Source organism: Hypomesus transpacificus, chromosome 3 (assembly GCF_021917145.1).
Source record: "Hypomesus transpacificus isolate Combined female chromosome 3, fHypTra1, whole genome shotgun sequence".
Classification (NCBI taxonomy): domain Eukaryota; kingdom Metazoa; phylum Chordata; class Actinopteri; order Osmeriformes; family Osmeridae; genus Hypomesus; species Hypomesus transpacificus.
Genome location: NC_061062.1, coordinates 6,506,190 through 6,524,059, shown reverse-complemented (window position 1 = coordinate 6,524,059; position 17,870 = coordinate 6,506,190). Strand labels below are relative to the sequence as shown.

The 17,870-nt window shown below is 47.9% G+C and overlaps 2 protein-coding genes across 2 annotated transcripts; one reads left to right on the top strand and one right to left on the bottom strand.

Moving 5' to 3' along the window:
- Positions 1–281: 281 nt before the first annotated feature.
- On the bottom strand, positions 282–9,196 carry ganc (glucosidase, alpha; neutral C). Its single transcript, XM_047051670.1, has 25 exons — positions 8,880–9,196; positions 8,616–8,678; positions 8,424–8,526; positions 7,183–7,313; positions 6,670–6,846; positions 6,504–6,519; positions 6,341–6,407; positions 6,163–6,259; positions 5,836–6,019; positions 5,248–5,368; positions 4,687–4,922; positions 4,371–4,497; positions 4,142–4,221; positions 3,905–4,048; positions 3,389–3,485; positions 3,126–3,227; positions 2,616–2,859; positions 2,396–2,460; positions 1,958–2,034; positions 1,865–1,876; positions 1,562–1,636; positions 1,228–1,341; positions 958–1,070; positions 663–766; positions 282–391 (listed from the first exon to the last, which is right to left on the bottom strand). The coding sequence occupies exons 1-25, from the start codon at positions 8,912–8,914 to the stop codon at positions 282–284; spliced, it is 2,694 nt and encodes an 897-aa protein (XP_046907626.1). The 5' UTR covers positions 8,915–9,196.
- Positions 9,197–9,278: 82 nt separating this feature from the next.
- Positions 9,279–17,732, top strand: LOC124463416 (transmembrane protein 87A-like). The gene is made up of 20 exons (XM_047015146.1): positions 9,279–9,461; positions 10,041–10,098; positions 10,228–10,325; positions 10,632–10,748; positions 11,558–11,605; positions 11,707–11,763; positions 12,159–12,306; positions 12,437–12,498; positions 12,947–13,130; positions 13,317–13,416; positions 13,750–13,843; positions 13,949–14,020; positions 14,262–14,370; positions 14,645–14,703; positions 15,796–15,899; positions 16,313–16,389; positions 16,471–16,535; positions 16,705–16,757; positions 16,920–16,950; positions 17,100–17,732. Exons 1-20 carry the CDS (start codon positions 9,357–9,359, stop codon positions 17,139–17,141), a joined length of 1,683 nt encoding a protein of 560 aa, XP_046871102.1. The 5' UTR covers positions 9,279–9,356; the 3' UTR covers positions 17,142–17,732.
- The last annotated feature ends 138 nt before the right edge of the window (positions 17,733–17,870 follow it).

Genomic DNA, 17,870 nt, shown 5'->3' with positions numbered 1-17,870 from the left:
CAGTCCTCCTCCACCTCTGGCCTCCTACTCCCCCAGTCCCAGCCCCTACTCCTCCACCGCCAGCCCCCTACTCCTCCAGTCCCAGCCCCTACTCCTCCAGTCCCAGCACCAACTCCTCCTCCTCTGGCCCCCTACTCTGTGTGGATCTCCCAGTCCTCCTCCACCTCTGGCCTCCTACTCCTCCAGTCCCAGCCCCTACTCCTCCACCGCCAGCCCCCTACTCCTCCAGTCCCAGCCCCTACTCCTCCAGTCCCAGCCCCTACTCCTCCTCCTCTGGCCCCCTACTCTGTGTGGATCTCCCAGTCCTCCTCCACCTTCAGGCTCAGTCCTGTCACCGTCAGAACGTGCCCTGCTTCCTCAAACCCAAACTCCACAGGGACAGACTTGGAACCTGCTGGAAGGAAAACGCTGAGTCACTAGAACACCAGCGAAGGCCTCTATACACAACCACAGCTGGTGAATCACAGGTATCATATTATTATAATTTCACTACTTAAGTTCAATTACTTAAGGTTTATACCTAAGTAAAAACAAGGAAACCCTCTGTCATTACAGTAATTTCTGTATTTACTTGTTGGGTAGTTGCTAGACTTTCAGCCGCTCACCTATAGCCCTTGGCGTGTACATAGTTACCATGGCGGCAGGATGTCACAGAGCCTCACCTGAGATGTGTGCTGTCACTCTGGAGGGCTTCTTACTCATCCCCATGACGATGACAGACTGCACCACGCTGCCAGAGACGAAGCGGCCCTCCTCGCTGGCACAGCTGGAGGTCACCATGGTAACACCACAACAGTCTTGGATTAATGTTGTTGATTTCATTGTCACCGTCAGTGAGATCAACGCTCTCATAGCTAGAGTACAGGATGTGTGTGTTTGTGTGTGAATGTGCAGTGTGTGTGTTTGTGCAGTACCTGTCCATTTGTGAATATGTGTGTGTGTGTGTGCGTGCCTCACCAGCAGACCAGACGGCCTGAGAGCATGCTGAATCGGCGCAGGCAGAAGTCTTTTCTGTCCCGGTACCCAAAAGAGTGGCCGTCGTCTAGGTACAGCTCTCCAACAGCGCCGCTCTGCAGGACGGAGGGAGAACTGCAGTCAAGATGCCAGTTACCTCACAAAGGTCCAAAGAACATGTGCCGAGTCATCAAGTAGAGGCCTCAAATATATTCCCGCCATCTTTTTGAGTTAAGATGATTCTGTTGATCTATTTGAACTCCAAATGCTCACGTTGGAGCCCAGCGCCACGGTGAGGCAGAAGGGGAGGAGCTCCAGGTCAGCTGTGCAGGAGCCACAGCCTGCTCTCCTGGGCACCACCGTGCCCCCATGCTGGAACACAGGGACCTGGACACACAGGGGGAAGAGACAGGGGGTGGAAGGAGGGGATGAGACACGGGGTGGAAGGCAGACAGGAGAGAATGTTTCTATGTTTGATGCTGCTGCACAAAAGAAAGTATCCTCTTAGATATATATATTTCTATTTAAATCACATTTCTGAGCTCGTCAAATGACAGCCGATAACAATTGAATGTAATATAAAGTAGTCTGATGTGATTTAACTCACTGTGTCCAGGGTCACTGGCACCCTCACGGTCTGGCCTCCTCTGACCTGCTCCATCGACTGGACGTCATACCAGACCTAGAGCAGATAGAGCACATCATACCAGACCTACAGCAGATAGAGCACATCATACCAGACCTACAGCAGATAGAGCACATCATACCAGACCTACAGCAGATCGAGCACATCATACCAGACCTACAGCAGATCGAGCACATCATACCAGACCTAGAGCAGATAGAGCACATCATACCAGACCTACAGCAGATAGAGCAAATCATACCAGATCTAGAGCAGATAGAGCACATCATACCAGACCTACACCAGTTCAGACACAATGAATGACAACGACAATCATCACCGTGCCCACGGACGACAAGAGGGAGGCGACAGCTTTACCTCCCCAGAGCCAGGAAGTAGCACCTGGACCTCTCCAGCCCCAGCTTCAGTTACAGGACAGACCAGCAGGGCAGCCCCTGCACGGACACACAACTGTTACAACACTGGTCTACCTGCGGTACAGCATTCAGCAGGACTGAAGATAGAATATCATAGAGCTGAGTAGAGTACAGTACGCTGGAGTAGAGTCAAATGGAGTAGAGTCAAATAAGGCAGAGCAGATAACAGTAGAGCAGAGTAGAATAGAGTACAATAGCATCTTGAATCGAATAAAACTCGTGTCCATCCAGGATCTAAATGTGTATTTGGCACGACCTTTCAGAAAACATGTCATGCATACAGAACCTTCTCTATTCACTAAATACATTCTTTCTTCACTAAATCCATCCATCCATTCTCTCCCTTCATTGACAGCAACAGATGAGGATCCATCCTCACCGATCATGTACTGGTGGTCCACAGAGAAGGTGTTCTCCTCTCTGGGGAATTCTACCCACAGCGGTCTGAGGTTAACACACAGGTAGAAGATCAATCCGAACATTGACATTTGTACATTTACAAGACATGTATTTATGAATTTGATTCAAAGCCATGGTCCAGTCAGCACAGGTGCAGGCGGCCTCACTACTCCCTCCCCCCCAGCAGGGGCAGCCCTCACCGTAGCGGGGCCAGGCCGCAGCGCTGGCTGAGGTAGAAGAGGGTGTACCAGTAGGGCAGCAGGCGGTACCGGCTCTGGACGGCGCTGCGGACGGCTGCCGTGACGTCGTCCCCAAACAGCCAGGGCTCTCGGCGGCGTGCCGTCTTGGCGGAGTGGCCTCTGAAGAAGGGCTGCAGGGAGCCGGCCTGGTACCAGCGCACCAGCAGCTCTGGGTCTGGGTCCTGCACGAACCCACCCACATCCGCTGGAGCACACACACACACAGTTTAGTCAGCATCTAACACCTGTTAACAGTTTCTATGCTTAGTGCCACAGTTATTGATGGTTATCAAACAGCAGGCAAGGTCAAAGGACTTTATTCCATTCTGTCACACTTTCTTCAGCAAATGTAGGTTAACCGGAGCGGATCATCTATTGTTGCTGTTTTAAGGCATTGAAGGTGTTGCCTCGCGACGTCACGCCTTGTGACGTCACAGCTGTCTTGTTTCAGGTCCCACGTCCAGTCCTCACCTCCACAGAAGGCCACGCCCACCACACTGAGAGACAGGAGCATGGGGATGGAGATCTGGAGATACTCCCAGGACGCCACGTTGTCACCGGTCCACACGGCACCTGTCTCACACACACACACACACACACACCCACACACACACACACATACATACATAACTGAGTTATCTCTTTTTTACCTCATTTTCTCTTGTTTCTACCAAACCTCAGTGTGAAACGCACCAACCATGTTTGTAACAGAAGCATCCCTGTTGGAAACGTACCAAACCTCTGAGAGCCAGCAAAGAAGGAGCGAGACAGGACAAAGCTTCTCTCTGACCCTGCTGAGCGGGTCACCAGGCCCTCCGCCGTGGACATGTGCTGGGAGGGACACACACAGTGTTACACACTCCATACACACACACTGTTACACACTCCATACACACACACTGTTACACACTCCATACACACACACTGTCACACACTCCATACACACACACAGTGTTACACACTCCATACACACACACTGTTACACACTCCATACACACACACAGTGTTACACACTCCATACACACACACAGTGTTACACACTCCATACACACACACAGTGTTACACACTCCATACACACACACTGTTACACACTCCATACACACACACTGTGTTACACACTCCATACACACACACTGTGTTACACACTCCATACACACACACTGTGTTACACACTCCATACACACACACTGTCACACACTCCACTCCCTGCCTCTGTGCTGCCGGGGGGGGGGGGGGGGGGGGGGGTCACCTGGAGAAAGCCATAGAGGTTGTGGAGGTCCCTGTGCTCCCAGCCCCCATGATGCACTGTGTCCTTGGGCATGGTCTGCTCTGGGCCCCCGAACACCGAGGGCTCGTTCATGTCGTTCCACACAAACAGGGAGGGTGTGGAGCCCTGGGCCGCAGGCAAACACAAGTTGTTAGGATTTCCAGATACCTGGTCAGCTGGCATGTTCCAGGGGTGCTGTGCTCAGCTGTGCTCACTCACAGGGTACTTGTCCAGGCTGAACTGTCTGGAGTACCAGGAACGAGTGGCGGGGTTGTTGTAGTCCAGGTAGCAGGACTCACCTGGGGGGGGGGCCGAAGGACAAAGCAAAATTGAATGATTTGAGAATGATTTGGGAAGGGGGGTAGAGCATTTCACTGATAAGAGGCCTGTATGATGCTTTGGATAGAAGCGTCTGCTAAATTAACATATTAGATTACAAGAAACGGACCTGGCCAGCATGATGCCTGATAGATATTCCCTTCTCTGTCCTTCACAAAATGGCCACCATTTCTCGCCTCATTGTATAACGGCCATTCGTAGTCAATCTTGATGTGAGGATCACTGATGACCACCAACTGCAACATGTGTGACCAACGACAAGATGTTAGTGTCAGCGGCACAACAAACATCCAATCATATTTGATTTCTACAGCCATGTTCATCAGCAATGTCAACGACGGCTTCCCAGAGGCCCACAGGTCAGCTGTAACCAACCTCAACCTGTGGAGCCATCCACCAAGCAGAAACACAGGAGCCACCCTGACCTTCCTCTTCCGGGCCACCAGATGGCGCTGAAGACCGAGCGGATCGGGGAAGTGGACCGGGTCCCAGGTGAAGTAGCGCTTCCCGTCCGTGTGCTCGATGTCCAGCCAGATGACATCATAGGGGATGGAGTGAAGGTCAAAGCCGGCGTCCACCGCCTTCACGTCCGCCTCGTCGTCGTAGGTCCAGCGACTCTGGTGGTACCCCAGAGAGAAGAGGGGGGGCAGGGCCTGCGGGCCTGACCAGACCACATTTAGAAACTCTAATGTCCAGCTGAACGAAACAACCCTATGTTGCAGTAATAATGAGCAGAGCCTCATTCATTTATCTCAGAGAGACCATTTTCATTGGATTACTTTTAATATGTTTACACAATTCAACAGACGCTTGTACACAGGGCGACATACAAGTGCAAAGAAAGTACAGCAGAAACTGGAAGATCAGAAGTGCAACCGTATTTCAGTGGTCAGAGTCGAGGAACAATAATAATATCCCAACATTTTTTAACCCCCCAAATTGTGTGTGTGTGTGTCTGTATGTGTGTTGGGGGGGGCATGCTGTACCTGTGAGCTGAGCGTACTGGCTGAAGGCGAGGTAGGGGGTGGGGCCCAGCAGCACCATGCAGTCCAGCACCCCGCTCTCCGACAGCCAGCCCACGTCTGTCTGAGGAGGAACCCTGCTCCTCTTCACGGGAGGCACATATGAAGGCAATCATTTTATATATGTTACTTCCTCATAGCTGTGTGTCTGTGTTATCCGCTCATGGCTGTGTCTATCGTGAATATCGTTATTTATCCTTGTGTTGCTCGTGTTTTAAGATCGCCGTCTGGCTCATCTGTGTTCACACACACAGACAAACTGAAAATTGCACGCGCACAGGCACTCTCTTTGGCTCTCTTTTTGTCCTGTCACATAAGGACCACTGCATGAATTGTTCCATGTGAGGTCCATTTTGTCAAGTTGCAAGTACCATGTTATGGCAACTGATTACATTTGCACTACACATTTTGAACTTTGTAACAATAGCTGTTCTATCTAAATGTTTTTGTTGTTTTCTAATGGGGGCAAAAGAAAATCTTTAGCATACATATCGAGATATATATCGAGATATCACATTTTTTATATATCGCCCAGCTCTATGTGTGTGTTACCTCCTCATGGCTGGGGGTGTAGTGGACGTCCACCAGAGTCTCGGAGGCGTTGAGCCAGAACAGCCCCAGGGTTCTGTCAGGCCTGTGGGCCAGCAGCAGAGGTACCGAGCCGTACAGCCCCAGACGGCTGTTGGTTTCATAAGCAAACACGTCCAGGTTGTAGAGGCGATACGGCATACTGCCCCTGGGGAAAGCACAACGCTAATATTAGCCTAGCACACTAGCATCAGCGTAGCAGCGCTAGTATTTGCCTAGCAGCGCCTACATTAGCCTTGCAACACTACCATCAGTAGGCATTAGACAAGATATAAACTAAAATGATTTAACCTGGTGTCCTTGAGCAGAAGGCTGTCGGCGTGTTCAGGGAGTCCGTACACATGTCTGAACCCATGGAGCCTGAAGTCAGCTCCCACACTACTGGGGCCTGCGGAGGGAACGAGATGGTCACTAGGGGGTCAGGGGTCAGGACTGGGTTTGAGTTGGATTAATCAAAGTGTGGATCTACCATTGGCTTGGATGTCAACAAACTGTCTGAAAGTCTCTCTGTGTAAACCTGACTGGTCGTCATGATTCTGTGGGAACCAAACCGTGTGGCAAAGTCAGACGAGATCCAGATGAACAGCAAGGAGAAGAATGTTTTGTTTCATACTGATTTCAGACATGCTCACCTCAGTCTGGGAGGTTCTGGGAGAAAAGAGGTTAGAAAAAAAGGGCACATTTCTGTTAGAGAATGCTTGTTTCCTTAAGCTCCCGTCCCTCCTCTCCCTTTCCTCTCCTCTCCTCCACAACTTCTATCCAACCGATCTTCTCTCCTTTCCCCCCTCCTGTCTTTACCTGGATTGGTTCTGGAGAGTCTCAAAGCGCAGTTTGTCTGTTGGGTTGAATGTGACCACCACCTCCTCTCCACACAACACCTCCACACGAAGAGGCCGGCTCCACACCCTGGCCTGGTGCTGGCCCAGTCCCCAGGTGAGAGACACCGAGTCCCCCCTCCTCTGCTGGACCCTCAGCCTGCCAGAGGAACACTGAGAGGTCACCTCAAGAACAGTCTGGAAACCTACCCGGGCTGAACAGGGTCGAATCAATGAAACGGTTAACGATAGATGTACGAGGAGTACATAAACATTTTGTTCATTTAGCAGATGCTTTCATCCAAAGTGACATACAAAAACAGCATTTAGAAAGTACACCAGGAAATCTAGGATCCAGAGTGCATAGTTCTAATGACATGTCAGTGGTTAGAGCCATGGAGTGGTTTGTACCAGGCACGGTGCAAAAACATCACCTCACCAGGCACAGTGCAACAATCTCATCAAAACCATAGCTGAAGCACTCTGCGGTTCTTACGGTTCACAGACAGGCTCTTGAATCAGGACATCTTGGACCCGGTAGCGAGCTTTAATGGGCTGGAGCTCATCAATGAAGATCCTGACAGCGTTTCCGTTACTGATTGCTGATATGGTGAGCAGCAGTCTCACCTGGGATCAGGAAGACGAGGTTTCTGCTCAACGCTGAGGCTCACACTGTAGAGGAATTCCATCGATACTGCTAATTCAATGCTGCTATAACAATCAACACCTCAATGATACCAAATGTGTAATGAAACTGCTGAACATATTCCAACTGTAATCAATGCTTCAATAAGAACAGATGAACTTATGCACCAGAACCATGTTCTGAGGAATGTCACTTTTGGTGTGAGGAGGAATGCAGAAGGTCAGCATGCTGACAGGGGAGGAGAGATGGTCAAACTATGGGACTGGAGCAGGTACAATGGGCCTCACAGCTCTGGGGAGTAAAGAGTCAACATCCGGAGATGAGGACATGCATTGGGCCGTGGAGGATGTCACTCCTTGCTCTTGGACATTACATTTGCATTGATTCATTTAGCAGACGCTCTTATCCAGAGCGACTTACAGTAAAGTACAGGGACATTCCCCCTCGAGGCAAGTAGGGTTCACTGAATCTGCCCCCCCCCCCTTCCCCTTCCATCATCAGACCTTTGGGTCTACTCTGCCCCTTTCCCTTGTGATGTCATTAGACCTTTGTGTCTGGTCTGCCCCCTTCCCTTGTGATGTCATCAGACCTTTGGATCTGGTCTTCCCACTTCCCTTGTAATGTCATCAGACCCTTGGACTGCCCACCCTCAGTGACCACGAACGCCTTTGACACCTAATAGGATGTCCACATCCCCTCCCCATTGTCTTCTGACCAACGACCTCACAAACACCTCCCTTTTAGGAGGGGTACAAGACCTGTGTGCTCTGGGCAGGTAGACAGAATTTGGACTGGGCAGAACTCTCTCTGACTTCTGTCAAGACTATTCTCACGAAGACCTTCGTTTGCTCTACTCTGTGACTCTTTACTCTGTGAAGCGAGACTGGCAACATCAACTGGTATCACTGATCTAGACTGAAGACCTCCTGGTGTGTTGTATTCTTGTTTGATTGCATCATTTCTTATTAATAAACTACAAAGTACTTGGTCTGGCATTTAATCTTGTATCCTTCTCCACCTAGATTAGCAACACTTAACAACACTCACAGCTGTCACATTTCCTAAATGCATATTAAGCTGGAGAGACAAACCTGAGAATCTAGTTCCAATACTTCAAAAATCGCCCCTTTCTCTTTGAGCACAAGGGTGTCCAATAGAGCATAGTAGTGCAAGGTGGGTCCCTGCACTTGTCGCCTATTTAACAATAAAAACAATATTGTTAAGCATTTATGACGATAATGATGCACCTTCATTGTTTTTAATGTAATATATGTTTAACAAACCTGTGAAAAGCTATCTGGTCACATTTCTTGAACTTATCTTTACCTTCATCATCGGGAACAACACTAGAAATGTGTAGAAAATTTAGAAGGGAACACAATGCTTTCTTGTGGACAGTGACATTAATTATAGTTAAAACGGCCGTAGACAATGTACCACTTGTTCATCTGCCTACAAAGGATGTCTCATATCACGCGCATGCTGGGAAGCAAAAGTCAAAAGTCAACAGTCAAATGTCAATGTCCGCAGTAAAACGTTTTGGTTACCTCACGATGGTTTCAGTACAACCTTCGTCCGCCATTTCGTTAGTTATTTTCTCGCAGACTGTTCTTGCAAATACTTAATAAATAAATATGGTATCTGGTCATTACATGTGGACTTTGTCACGACATACAACATGCATGTGTATGGTATTGTTGCGGAAGAGATTTGTTTGATCATTACAGCACGCGAAGCTCCCTCTAGCGTTCAAAACAACTCACTGTATAAAGGTTAGACCCCGTAAAATTAGTATACCCTTGTCTATGACATAATAGCACTGATTGAAAGTCTTAAAATACAACTTAATTTCTAACAACAGCCAATGTATTCTGTTAATTATTAATATTTTATGTTTTATGCATTGTTTTGATACAGCATTGCCTCCTATTGCAGCTGTCTGTACTTTCACGTCATCAAACCCGGAACTGACTGCGGCACAAGTTCTTTATAGATACAAATAGCTAGCTTGATAGATAGCTAAAATGCCGTATATCACGGCGAATCTGCTATGTTTGTTGTTTTTTGTTACAGTAGTCCGTCTTGGGACCGCAGCAGAGGTGTCCCTATGGAATGTGGACATCGTTTCAGTGAGTGTTTTCCCGATATGTTGTGTTTATTATCCCTGATAATATGCAAAACACTGCTGGTCCATATACGGCTAGCTATGTAGCACTAACAACGGCCCCGTGCCATCCAGACCACATGACATGCTCTTTCAACATCATGTTGACATAATGTTTGTGTCTGTTTATTGTCATTTCTCATTATTAGCTTTGGTGGTGACTCTCCGAGTACAGTAATTGGATAGCGATCCCCTCACACCAGCTGTTAGTGTGCTATCATCATTACAGACTCATTTGTACAGAGTATAACTACGTCTCTGTAAGATAGCTAGCAGCGTGGTTTGCTGTATTCATGATCACAGCAAATCCCTTTATTGACACTTGATGTGTGCATTAGGTTGCTTCATACAGGACATTCATAGTAAGTCATGTCAAGACTCTCAGAGTACTAATGTATGACTACTATACCATACCATACCATACTTTAAGCCACTGTGCAACTGTCCACTATACTAAATGTGACTATTACACTGTACTGCATTAGGCCTGTACTATAAGCCACTAAGCAACCAAAACATCTGGATCTGTAAATTCTGTTATTAGGACCAGGACCTAGTCTTCAGGAAGACATTGTATGCCAACACAACCATCTTCATGAAGTGTGAGTACTGAAAGTCTTCATTTGATTAACTATATGTTTATGCAGTTAACCGCTCCCCGAAATCCTTTTTCCAAATAAACAACATAAGGAGTTCATGTTGCTATGGTTGCTGGTTTTTCTCCATCCCAGTTCAAGGAGATGTGTCGATGTGCGACGGAAACCTGGCCTTCAACATCAGCTGGTACCTGCGCTCATCCGTGTGCTACAACGAGGTCTTCAACACTCCCGTGAGTACACACCTCTCCTTTGTTCCCCCCGCTCAGTCACACACAAATACACTGTCACACACATCACACACACACACATTGTTACATACACACAGCCATGTAGGATCACACACACTCACAGCGTCACACAAATTTAGTATCGTACCTACACATAGCGTCACACACAGCCAGTCTTATAGCAGCCAAGTCACCTTTAAATCCTTATTATCATTTGGATGTATTCAGCGTGTGCCGATGTGGTTCCACAGACTGCATGTCCCTGTCGTAGCCTCTCCCGTTGGTTTCATGCATTTTCTCACCTCCCAGGACAGCAAGGCAATGAGCATGTTCGGGATGGACCGCATGTTGAGGGACGGCTGGACTGGCTTTTACAGTCAAGGCTACATGTTGTTTGAAAACTGCTCTGCCCTCTTCCTGCCCAAGGTGAGCGGGATCCCGTTACAATGCATTTACGGAGACAGTTTGATCTCAAAGGGACACGCAAGTGGTGCACATAGAAAGTACAACTGTAGATCAAGGATCAGAAGTGCATAGTTCTAACAGGATTTCGGTGGTTAGAGTCAAGGAATGGTCTGTATTTACCAGGCATAGTGCAGGATAACCTCATCTCAGCTACCAGGCACAGTATAGGATTACCACATCTTCTAAAACTGGTTGTTCCCATCCTTGATCGTGATTGGCTAAATCGCATTCCATGCCGTTGTAAAATCCAGCATAACCTCACAGGTTGTCCTCATAACATTCTTTAACATTCCATATTATTGCGCATCGAATATTTCAAATTGAAAAAGACGGCAAAGGTGTCCATCTGGCTGTTGCGTGGCAACGATTTATGTAGGAACTATACTTTGAAGTAGCGGAAGAATGACGGTTTATTATTAAACTATTTTGTTGTGGGGGTTTTCGGCACTTCGCTTCGCGTCGTGCCTAACAACTCCCCTTACCTGTTCTAAAATCAGCGTAAACCACGGCCTCTTGGGGCTTATTGCTTAATTAGCTACCAGGCACGGTGCTGGATAACCACATCTTAGCTACCAGGCATAGTGGAGGATAACCACATCTTAGCTACTAGGCACAGTGCAACAATATAATACAGTTTTCTTTCCAATAACAATAGCACTAGTGTTTTCTTGAGGTTTCCAGGTGATTGAGGTAGTACAACATCAGGTATGAATCATGATGTTCCCCTCTCTCTCTCTCTCTCTCTCTCTCTCTCTCGCTCTGTCACACAGGTGTACTACTCCGACTTCAGTCCCTACCAGGCCCTCAGCATCCCGTCGGTGAGTGCAACAGTGTCAACGCAGAGGCTCTCCTCAGGATATAGTGGGGAATTTGCTGTTGGAAAACAGCTGTCATTTTTACTCTCACGTTGTCATTACAGAGAGAAGATGACAGACCTTCGAATCACTCCACCCCTCAGGGTTGGTCAGAGAAGCCAGTGAGTCTGTTATCCGTGATAAATATATTTCTACTGTTTATAGATGCCTTCCAATCCTGTAAGTATTGGGTCAGTAAAGTCAAAATTGCATACTTCAGTACACTTCAGAAATATGAAAAACATTTTAATTGGGGAATTGGATCTCTAAAAGGGCTGTTATTCTTTGTTGGTAAAACATACTGTATATGTGTTGGTATTGCCAGAAATAAAAGGTGACATTCTGTCCTTTTTGTCTCACAGCAATCTTTTAATTATATTTTCATAAAGCTTCTGTGTACACCAAAAAAGTCAATTTGGACTTGACCGTCCCAGTACTTAAGGAGGGCACTGCATATGGCAATTTGTTCCATTACATGGATGTGTATTGTGTTTAAGTGATGTCAACTCCCTCCCAGGAAATCGGCGCGGTGGCCAAGGCCTGGTCGGACAGCCCGTACCTGTTCATAGTGAGGGTGCAGTCCGCGCCATCAGACTCCATCAGTGGGAGGTCAGGGTTAGAGGAGGAGGTGGCTAACGAGCTTCCAAGAGGCTTTGCATTCACAAGTGAGAGTCCCTGTTTAATACGGGTCCTGTCCTGCACACACACACACACACTCTTACACACACACTCTTACACACTGAAATCCTCTCAATTCTATTGATAGTTGAGCATAAATTGTCTGTGTGTTTGCAGTGACGGTGGAGATGAAAGGACCTCGTGAATACTCCTCTCCTGCTGACTGGCCTCTGATGATGGTGAGAGTTCTGTCCTACATGGTGTCTGAGCCTGTCTCTATGAGGCTGTCTGTCTAGTGGGCCTGGTGGTGATGGTGAATGTATGTCTAGTGGGCCTGGTGGTGAATGTATGTCTAGTGGGCCTGGTGGTGAAGGTCTGTGTCTAGTGGGCCTGGTGGTGAAGGTCTGTGTCAAGTGGGCCTGGTGGTGAAGGTCTGTGTCTAGTGGGCCTGGTGGTGAAGGTCTGTGTCTAGTGGGCCTGGTGGTGAAGTTCTGTGTCTAGTGAGCCTGGTGGTGAAGATCTGTGTCTAGTGGGCCTGGTGGTGAAGGTCTGTGTCTAATGGGCCTGGTGGTGAAGGTCTGTGTCTAGTGGGCCTGGTGGTGAAGGTCTGTGTCTAGTGGGCCTGGTGGTGAAGGTCTATCTAGTGGGCCTGGTGGTGAAGGTCTGTGTGTCCTGGCTCTTCCACAGTTCTTCATGGTCATGTGCATCGTCTACGTGCTGTTCGGGGCCCTCTGGCTCTTCTGGTCCGCCTGCTACTGGAGGGATCTGCTGAGGATCCAGTTCTGGATCGGGGCTGTGATCATCCTGGGCATGTTGGAGAAAGCTGTGTTCTACTCTGAGTACCAGAGCATTCGCTACAGAGGAGACTTTGGTGAGTTGAGTCATGTCATATTTGAATGTTGATGCCAAATAATGTACTTATTTAGCAGACATTTTTATCCAAAAGAAGCATACTGGGGATTTGAACTGGTGACCTCCTAATCCGCAGTAAAATGCTCTACCTATCCCCTGTATTCCTATTTCAGTTCTTTAACCTTTGAAACGTTTCTTTTCAAAGTGCAAGGAGCTGTGATTTTTGCTGAGCTTCTCTCCGCCCTGAAGAGATCCCTGGCTCGGATCCTGGTTCTCATCGTCAGTCTGGGCTATGGCATTGTCAAGTTAGTTCAACCTCGCAACACAAACACCGATTGTGTTATTCCACTGGGACAGACAACCACACCATAAATCTGTCTGTAATGTAAAAGCCATTGATCTACATGTTTTGAGTTTTGCTAAAGCAAGGGTATGAAGGGTGGAATTATACTGTAACAGCTCCAAAGCTGTCTTGAGAATACCTTGTGCTCTTGCGGTAGAGTTATGGTTGTGGTAAAGATTCCTGTCGTTTGCAATGTCTCACAAACGTCAAACTTATAGCTCACAAACGTCACTCACCTCGTTCACAAACCTCAGAGCTAGTTCAAAAAGCCTGGCCTGTGATTCTCTCCCGTCAGGCCTCGGCTGGGGACCACCGTGCACAGGCTGGCAGCAGTGGGCCTCCTCTACCTGGTCTTCTCCTCGGTTGAGGGAGTGCTGAGGGTCACAGGCGTGAGTTCTCACTCGTCATCGACAGGACCAGCTGGCTTTGGCTACTAGCGTCAGTGGTGTTTTATTGACATGCGTGTGGTGGTGATTTAAGCTCATCTGTTCCAGGGCTTCTATGGAACGGTGGCACTCGTGGCTAACCTCAGCCTCTCCCTCATCGACTCCTGCGTCATGTGGTGGATATCCTTTATGCATTTGTTCAGACGGCGGTTCACGCATACGTGGACTAGCATTTAGCTGGTTAGGCGTCACACCCATTCCACCTGTCCTGAGACAGTTCCTGTGCAGTGTGTGTAGCTTGCTGCAGTTGTTACTGTACAGCGTGTGTGTGTGTGTTACAACAGTATGTTACTGTGCATTGCACGTGCGTTACAAGATTCGGTAGCATTACAGTACCTTGTGTTCCTTAGCTTGTGTCCACATTTTCATCAGCCTGTCCCAGACCACTCGCCTGCTGAAGCTGCGCAGGAACGTGGTGAAGCTGTCCCTGTACCAGCACTTCACCAACACGCTCATCTTCTCCGTCCTGGGTGGGTAGGAAGACATTCAACTCTCTGGATGACATCAAGGCAGATTAGATTCCAGATTAGCCACATTAGCATAGTGTTTATACAGTTTGGCATTTTACAAACATACACTGACAATAAACAAAGAATGAAATACATGATAAGCAGACGACAGCAACAAACGGTATGCAACGACAAACGGGGTTCAACATGTTGTGTACACAGGGTTAAGTGCATGGAGGGATGCCGTCTCTCGTGAATGTCTGCTCTGAATGCGTGAATGTTACTTCTTTTGCAGCTTCTATTATATTCATCATCTGGACAACCAAAGTTTTCAAGCTGGTGGACTGCCAAACGGTAACTGAGTCTAATCCAGGAGTCCCCAGTCTAGCACACCTGATTCTAAAATGAGCTGGTTGTTGTGTTGATTTAGGCTAGTTACAATGGAGTTTAAAGCAATGAACTACAAGAGGGTATCTCTTGTAGTTCTAGTTCTCTTCATCTGAGCTACACTCATCCCCATGCTCTACACTGAGCTACACTCATCCCCATGCTCTACCACTGAGCTACACTCACCCCCATGCTCTACCACTGAGCTACACTCACCCCCATGCTCTACCACTGAGCTACACTCACCCCCATGCTCTACCACTGAGCTACACTCATCCCCATGCTCTACACTGAGCTACACTCATCCCCATGCTCTACCACTGAGCTACACTCATCCCCATGCTCTACCACTGAGCTACACTCATCCCCATGCTCTACCACTGAGCTACACTCACCCCCATGCTCTACCACTGAGCTACACTCACCCCCATGCTCTACCACTGAGCTACACTCACCCCCATGCTCTACCACTGAGCTACACTCACCCCCATGCTCTACCACTGAGCTACACTCATCCCCATGCTCTACCACTGAGCTACACTCATCCCCATGCTTTACACTGAGCTACACTCATCCCCATGCTCTACCACTGAGCTACACTCACCCCCATGCTCTACCACTGAGCTACACTCACCCCCATGCTCTACCACTGAGCTACACTCACCCCCATGCTCTACCACTGAGCTACACTCACCCCCATGCTCTACCACTGAGCTACACTCACCCCCATGCTCTACCACTGAGCTACACTCATCCCCATGCTCTACACTGAGCTACACTCATCCCCATGCTCTACACTGAGCTACACTCATCCCCATGCTCTACCACTGAGCTACACTCACCCCCATGCTCTACCACTGAGCTACACTCACCCCCATGCTCTACCACTGAGCTACACTCACCCCCATGCTCTACCACTGAGCTACACTCACCCCCATGCTCTACCACTGAGCTACACTCACCCCCATGCTCTACCACTGAGCTACACTCATCCCCATGTATGTGCCTGCGTGTTGTTCCAAGGACCTGTGAGTTGAGCTGTGCTGGTCTGTCCTGTAGGGCTGGAGGGACCTGTGGGTGGACGATGCATTCTGGAGACTTCTCTTCTCCACCATCCTGCTGGTCATCATGGTGCTGCTGAGGCCCTCCGCCAACAGCCAGAGGTCAGAGGGCATTCTGGCACGGGCCTTTAACCTACCTAGTGACGTGGGATGTAGGGGTGCAGCACCCATGTTTTTAGCCAACAATAAAGACAGAAAATAATATTCAGTTAGAGGAAGACAACTTTATTTGGATATGAGTTTTTCTTATAAAGGTTGGCAAGCACACCGCATAGTCAACCCGCGGCGGTATATTGGATCAATGTTGTTAGTTAAGCGTCTGTATTCACCACCCCCGGTCAGTACCCCTTGTTCAGAATACGTTCCCATGGCCATGAACGTACAGAGTGTTTTACTTCCCTGTTTACCTGGAGTAAACGGGTGTTTCACTGATGTTTGACCTGTCTGCCATTGTGAAGGCGTTTTCAGTGGCGGTCCATCTATGCTGTGTTGCGACTTGTTGTTTTGTTCGGCAGGTTCTCCCATTCCCCCCTCATTGATGAGGACGAGGAGGAGGATGAAGCCAAGGAGCCCATGCTGAATGAAGCTTTTGGTGAGAAATATCAGACTATGACATTCACTATAACATCAAAACAAGGATGATTACCTGACAGGATAATCATCTTTTTTTCAGAGGGGATGAAGATGAGAGGTGCAAAACCGGACAGTAACGGTGCCCAGAAACTGCTGAGTAAAGAGGTGGGTCCGCCCACTTTCAGGACGGATTAAGTCATCTGCTCTCATGTATCATGTCACACAAATCATTGATGATTAAAAGGAACTTGACACTTGTTGTGTCATGGCAACACAGGCCGTGGATTAAAATGTGCTAAATATTAATGATGGATGAATTGTTGGATGTTTTCAGGATGAGGATCTGAAGTGGGTGGAGGAGAACATTCCTAGTACAGTCGCAGATGTGTGAGTGAGAACAGTCCTCATCACCTGATCATTTTCAGAAGTGATTCTAGCGAGGTCTTGTGCTGCTGCACTGGTGTGAGACTGTGCGGTATGTTGTGTATGTTGTGTAGGTATGATATATGTGTCAGTAAGTCTCTCTCCGTCCTTCTCTCATCCCTTCAGAGCCCTGCCTGTTATGCTGGATGAGGAGGAGGTAAGGGCCTCTCTTTGCTCTCTCTGCTGTCCCATGGTTTAAGTCACATTTTTATGTCCATGGAAGAAGAAAAAAAGCTCCCAGTCTGATGTGCCATCATTCAGCTGAGACTCATTGCTTACACACTAATCCCTGATCTCTCATTCCAGGAAATTCTCAAGACCAAGATGGAGAGATCTAAAATGGAGTAAAAAAAGAGGAAGAGAACACTGGAAAGAGGGAGATTTCAGCGATTGGGCGACTATGAATGATTAACGGTTAAACTAAGCGCCAATGAAGGAATCACGTGGCATGTTGTACACTCCTAGGTTCATTTTAGTTCTTCTTTGGTACAACCAGGAGTGAAGTGGTAGGAAACAGGAAGTAAGGCCTGTCAGAAGAGTGATATGTGATGTCTGTCAGGCATCTGCCGTCCCACTCCTGGCACAGTGAATTACAGAGACTGACACCGACCACGTTTAATATTCACCTCACAGGCCTAGATTTATTTGACAATTAGGTGTCACTTTTTCAGCAACTCCTTTCCTTGGCTCATATTATGCCACCTCAATGTAAACTGACTTTTGCCGCTGTCCTTGTGAATTCTACTGCGGTGTGGTCAGTGTGAGCTTAATAACTTATTAGCCTATAGCTAAATTGTTTTGTATTGTCGAATGGCCAAGCAGTGGGATGTTTGTTGCAGAATGTGAATACAGGTATTTATTTGTATATTCTGCGTTGTACTTGATCTGATTGTTTTGCTTTATTGCTTTTGGGTATTAAATTAAACATTTCTACTAAAAGCCGTTTTTGTCTTTTGATTGTTAAACTTGAACGTGACTGCAGTTAAATACTTTTGCCCCACAAAGCCATGCTTGAAAGCTGTAAATGTATCCCTTGTTCTAATTCGTCACTCGTGAGTTACTGACTTCGGTCACGTG

Excerpts from the sequence above, each read along its gene's own strand:
- ganc (XM_047051670.1), bottom strand. The coding sequence starts at position 8,914 with ATGGCGGACGAAGGTTGTACTGAAACCATCGTGAG. Across the intron at positions 3,486-3,904 it reads ACCTCTATGGCTTTCTCCAG|CACATGTCCACGGCGGAGGG; the intron begins GTGACCCCCCCC and ends TGTCCCTCCCAG. Across the intron at positions 2,035-2,395 it reads GGACCACCAGTACATGATCG|GGGCTGCCCTGCTGGTCTGT; the intron begins GTGAGGATGGAT and ends GTGTCCGTGCAG.
- LOC124463416 (XM_047015146.1), top strand. The coding sequence starts at position 9,357 with ATGCCGTATATCACGGCGAATCTGCTATGTTTGTTGTTTTTTGTTACA. Across the intron at positions 10,099-10,227 it reads CACAACCATCTTCATGAAGT|TTCAAGGAGATGTGTCGATG; the intron begins GTGAGTACTGAA and ends TCTCCATCCCAG. Across the intron at positions 13,417-13,749 it reads CTGGGCTATGGCATTGTCAA|GCCTCGGCTGGGGACCACCG; the intron begins GTTAGTTCAACC and ends CTCTCCCGTCAG.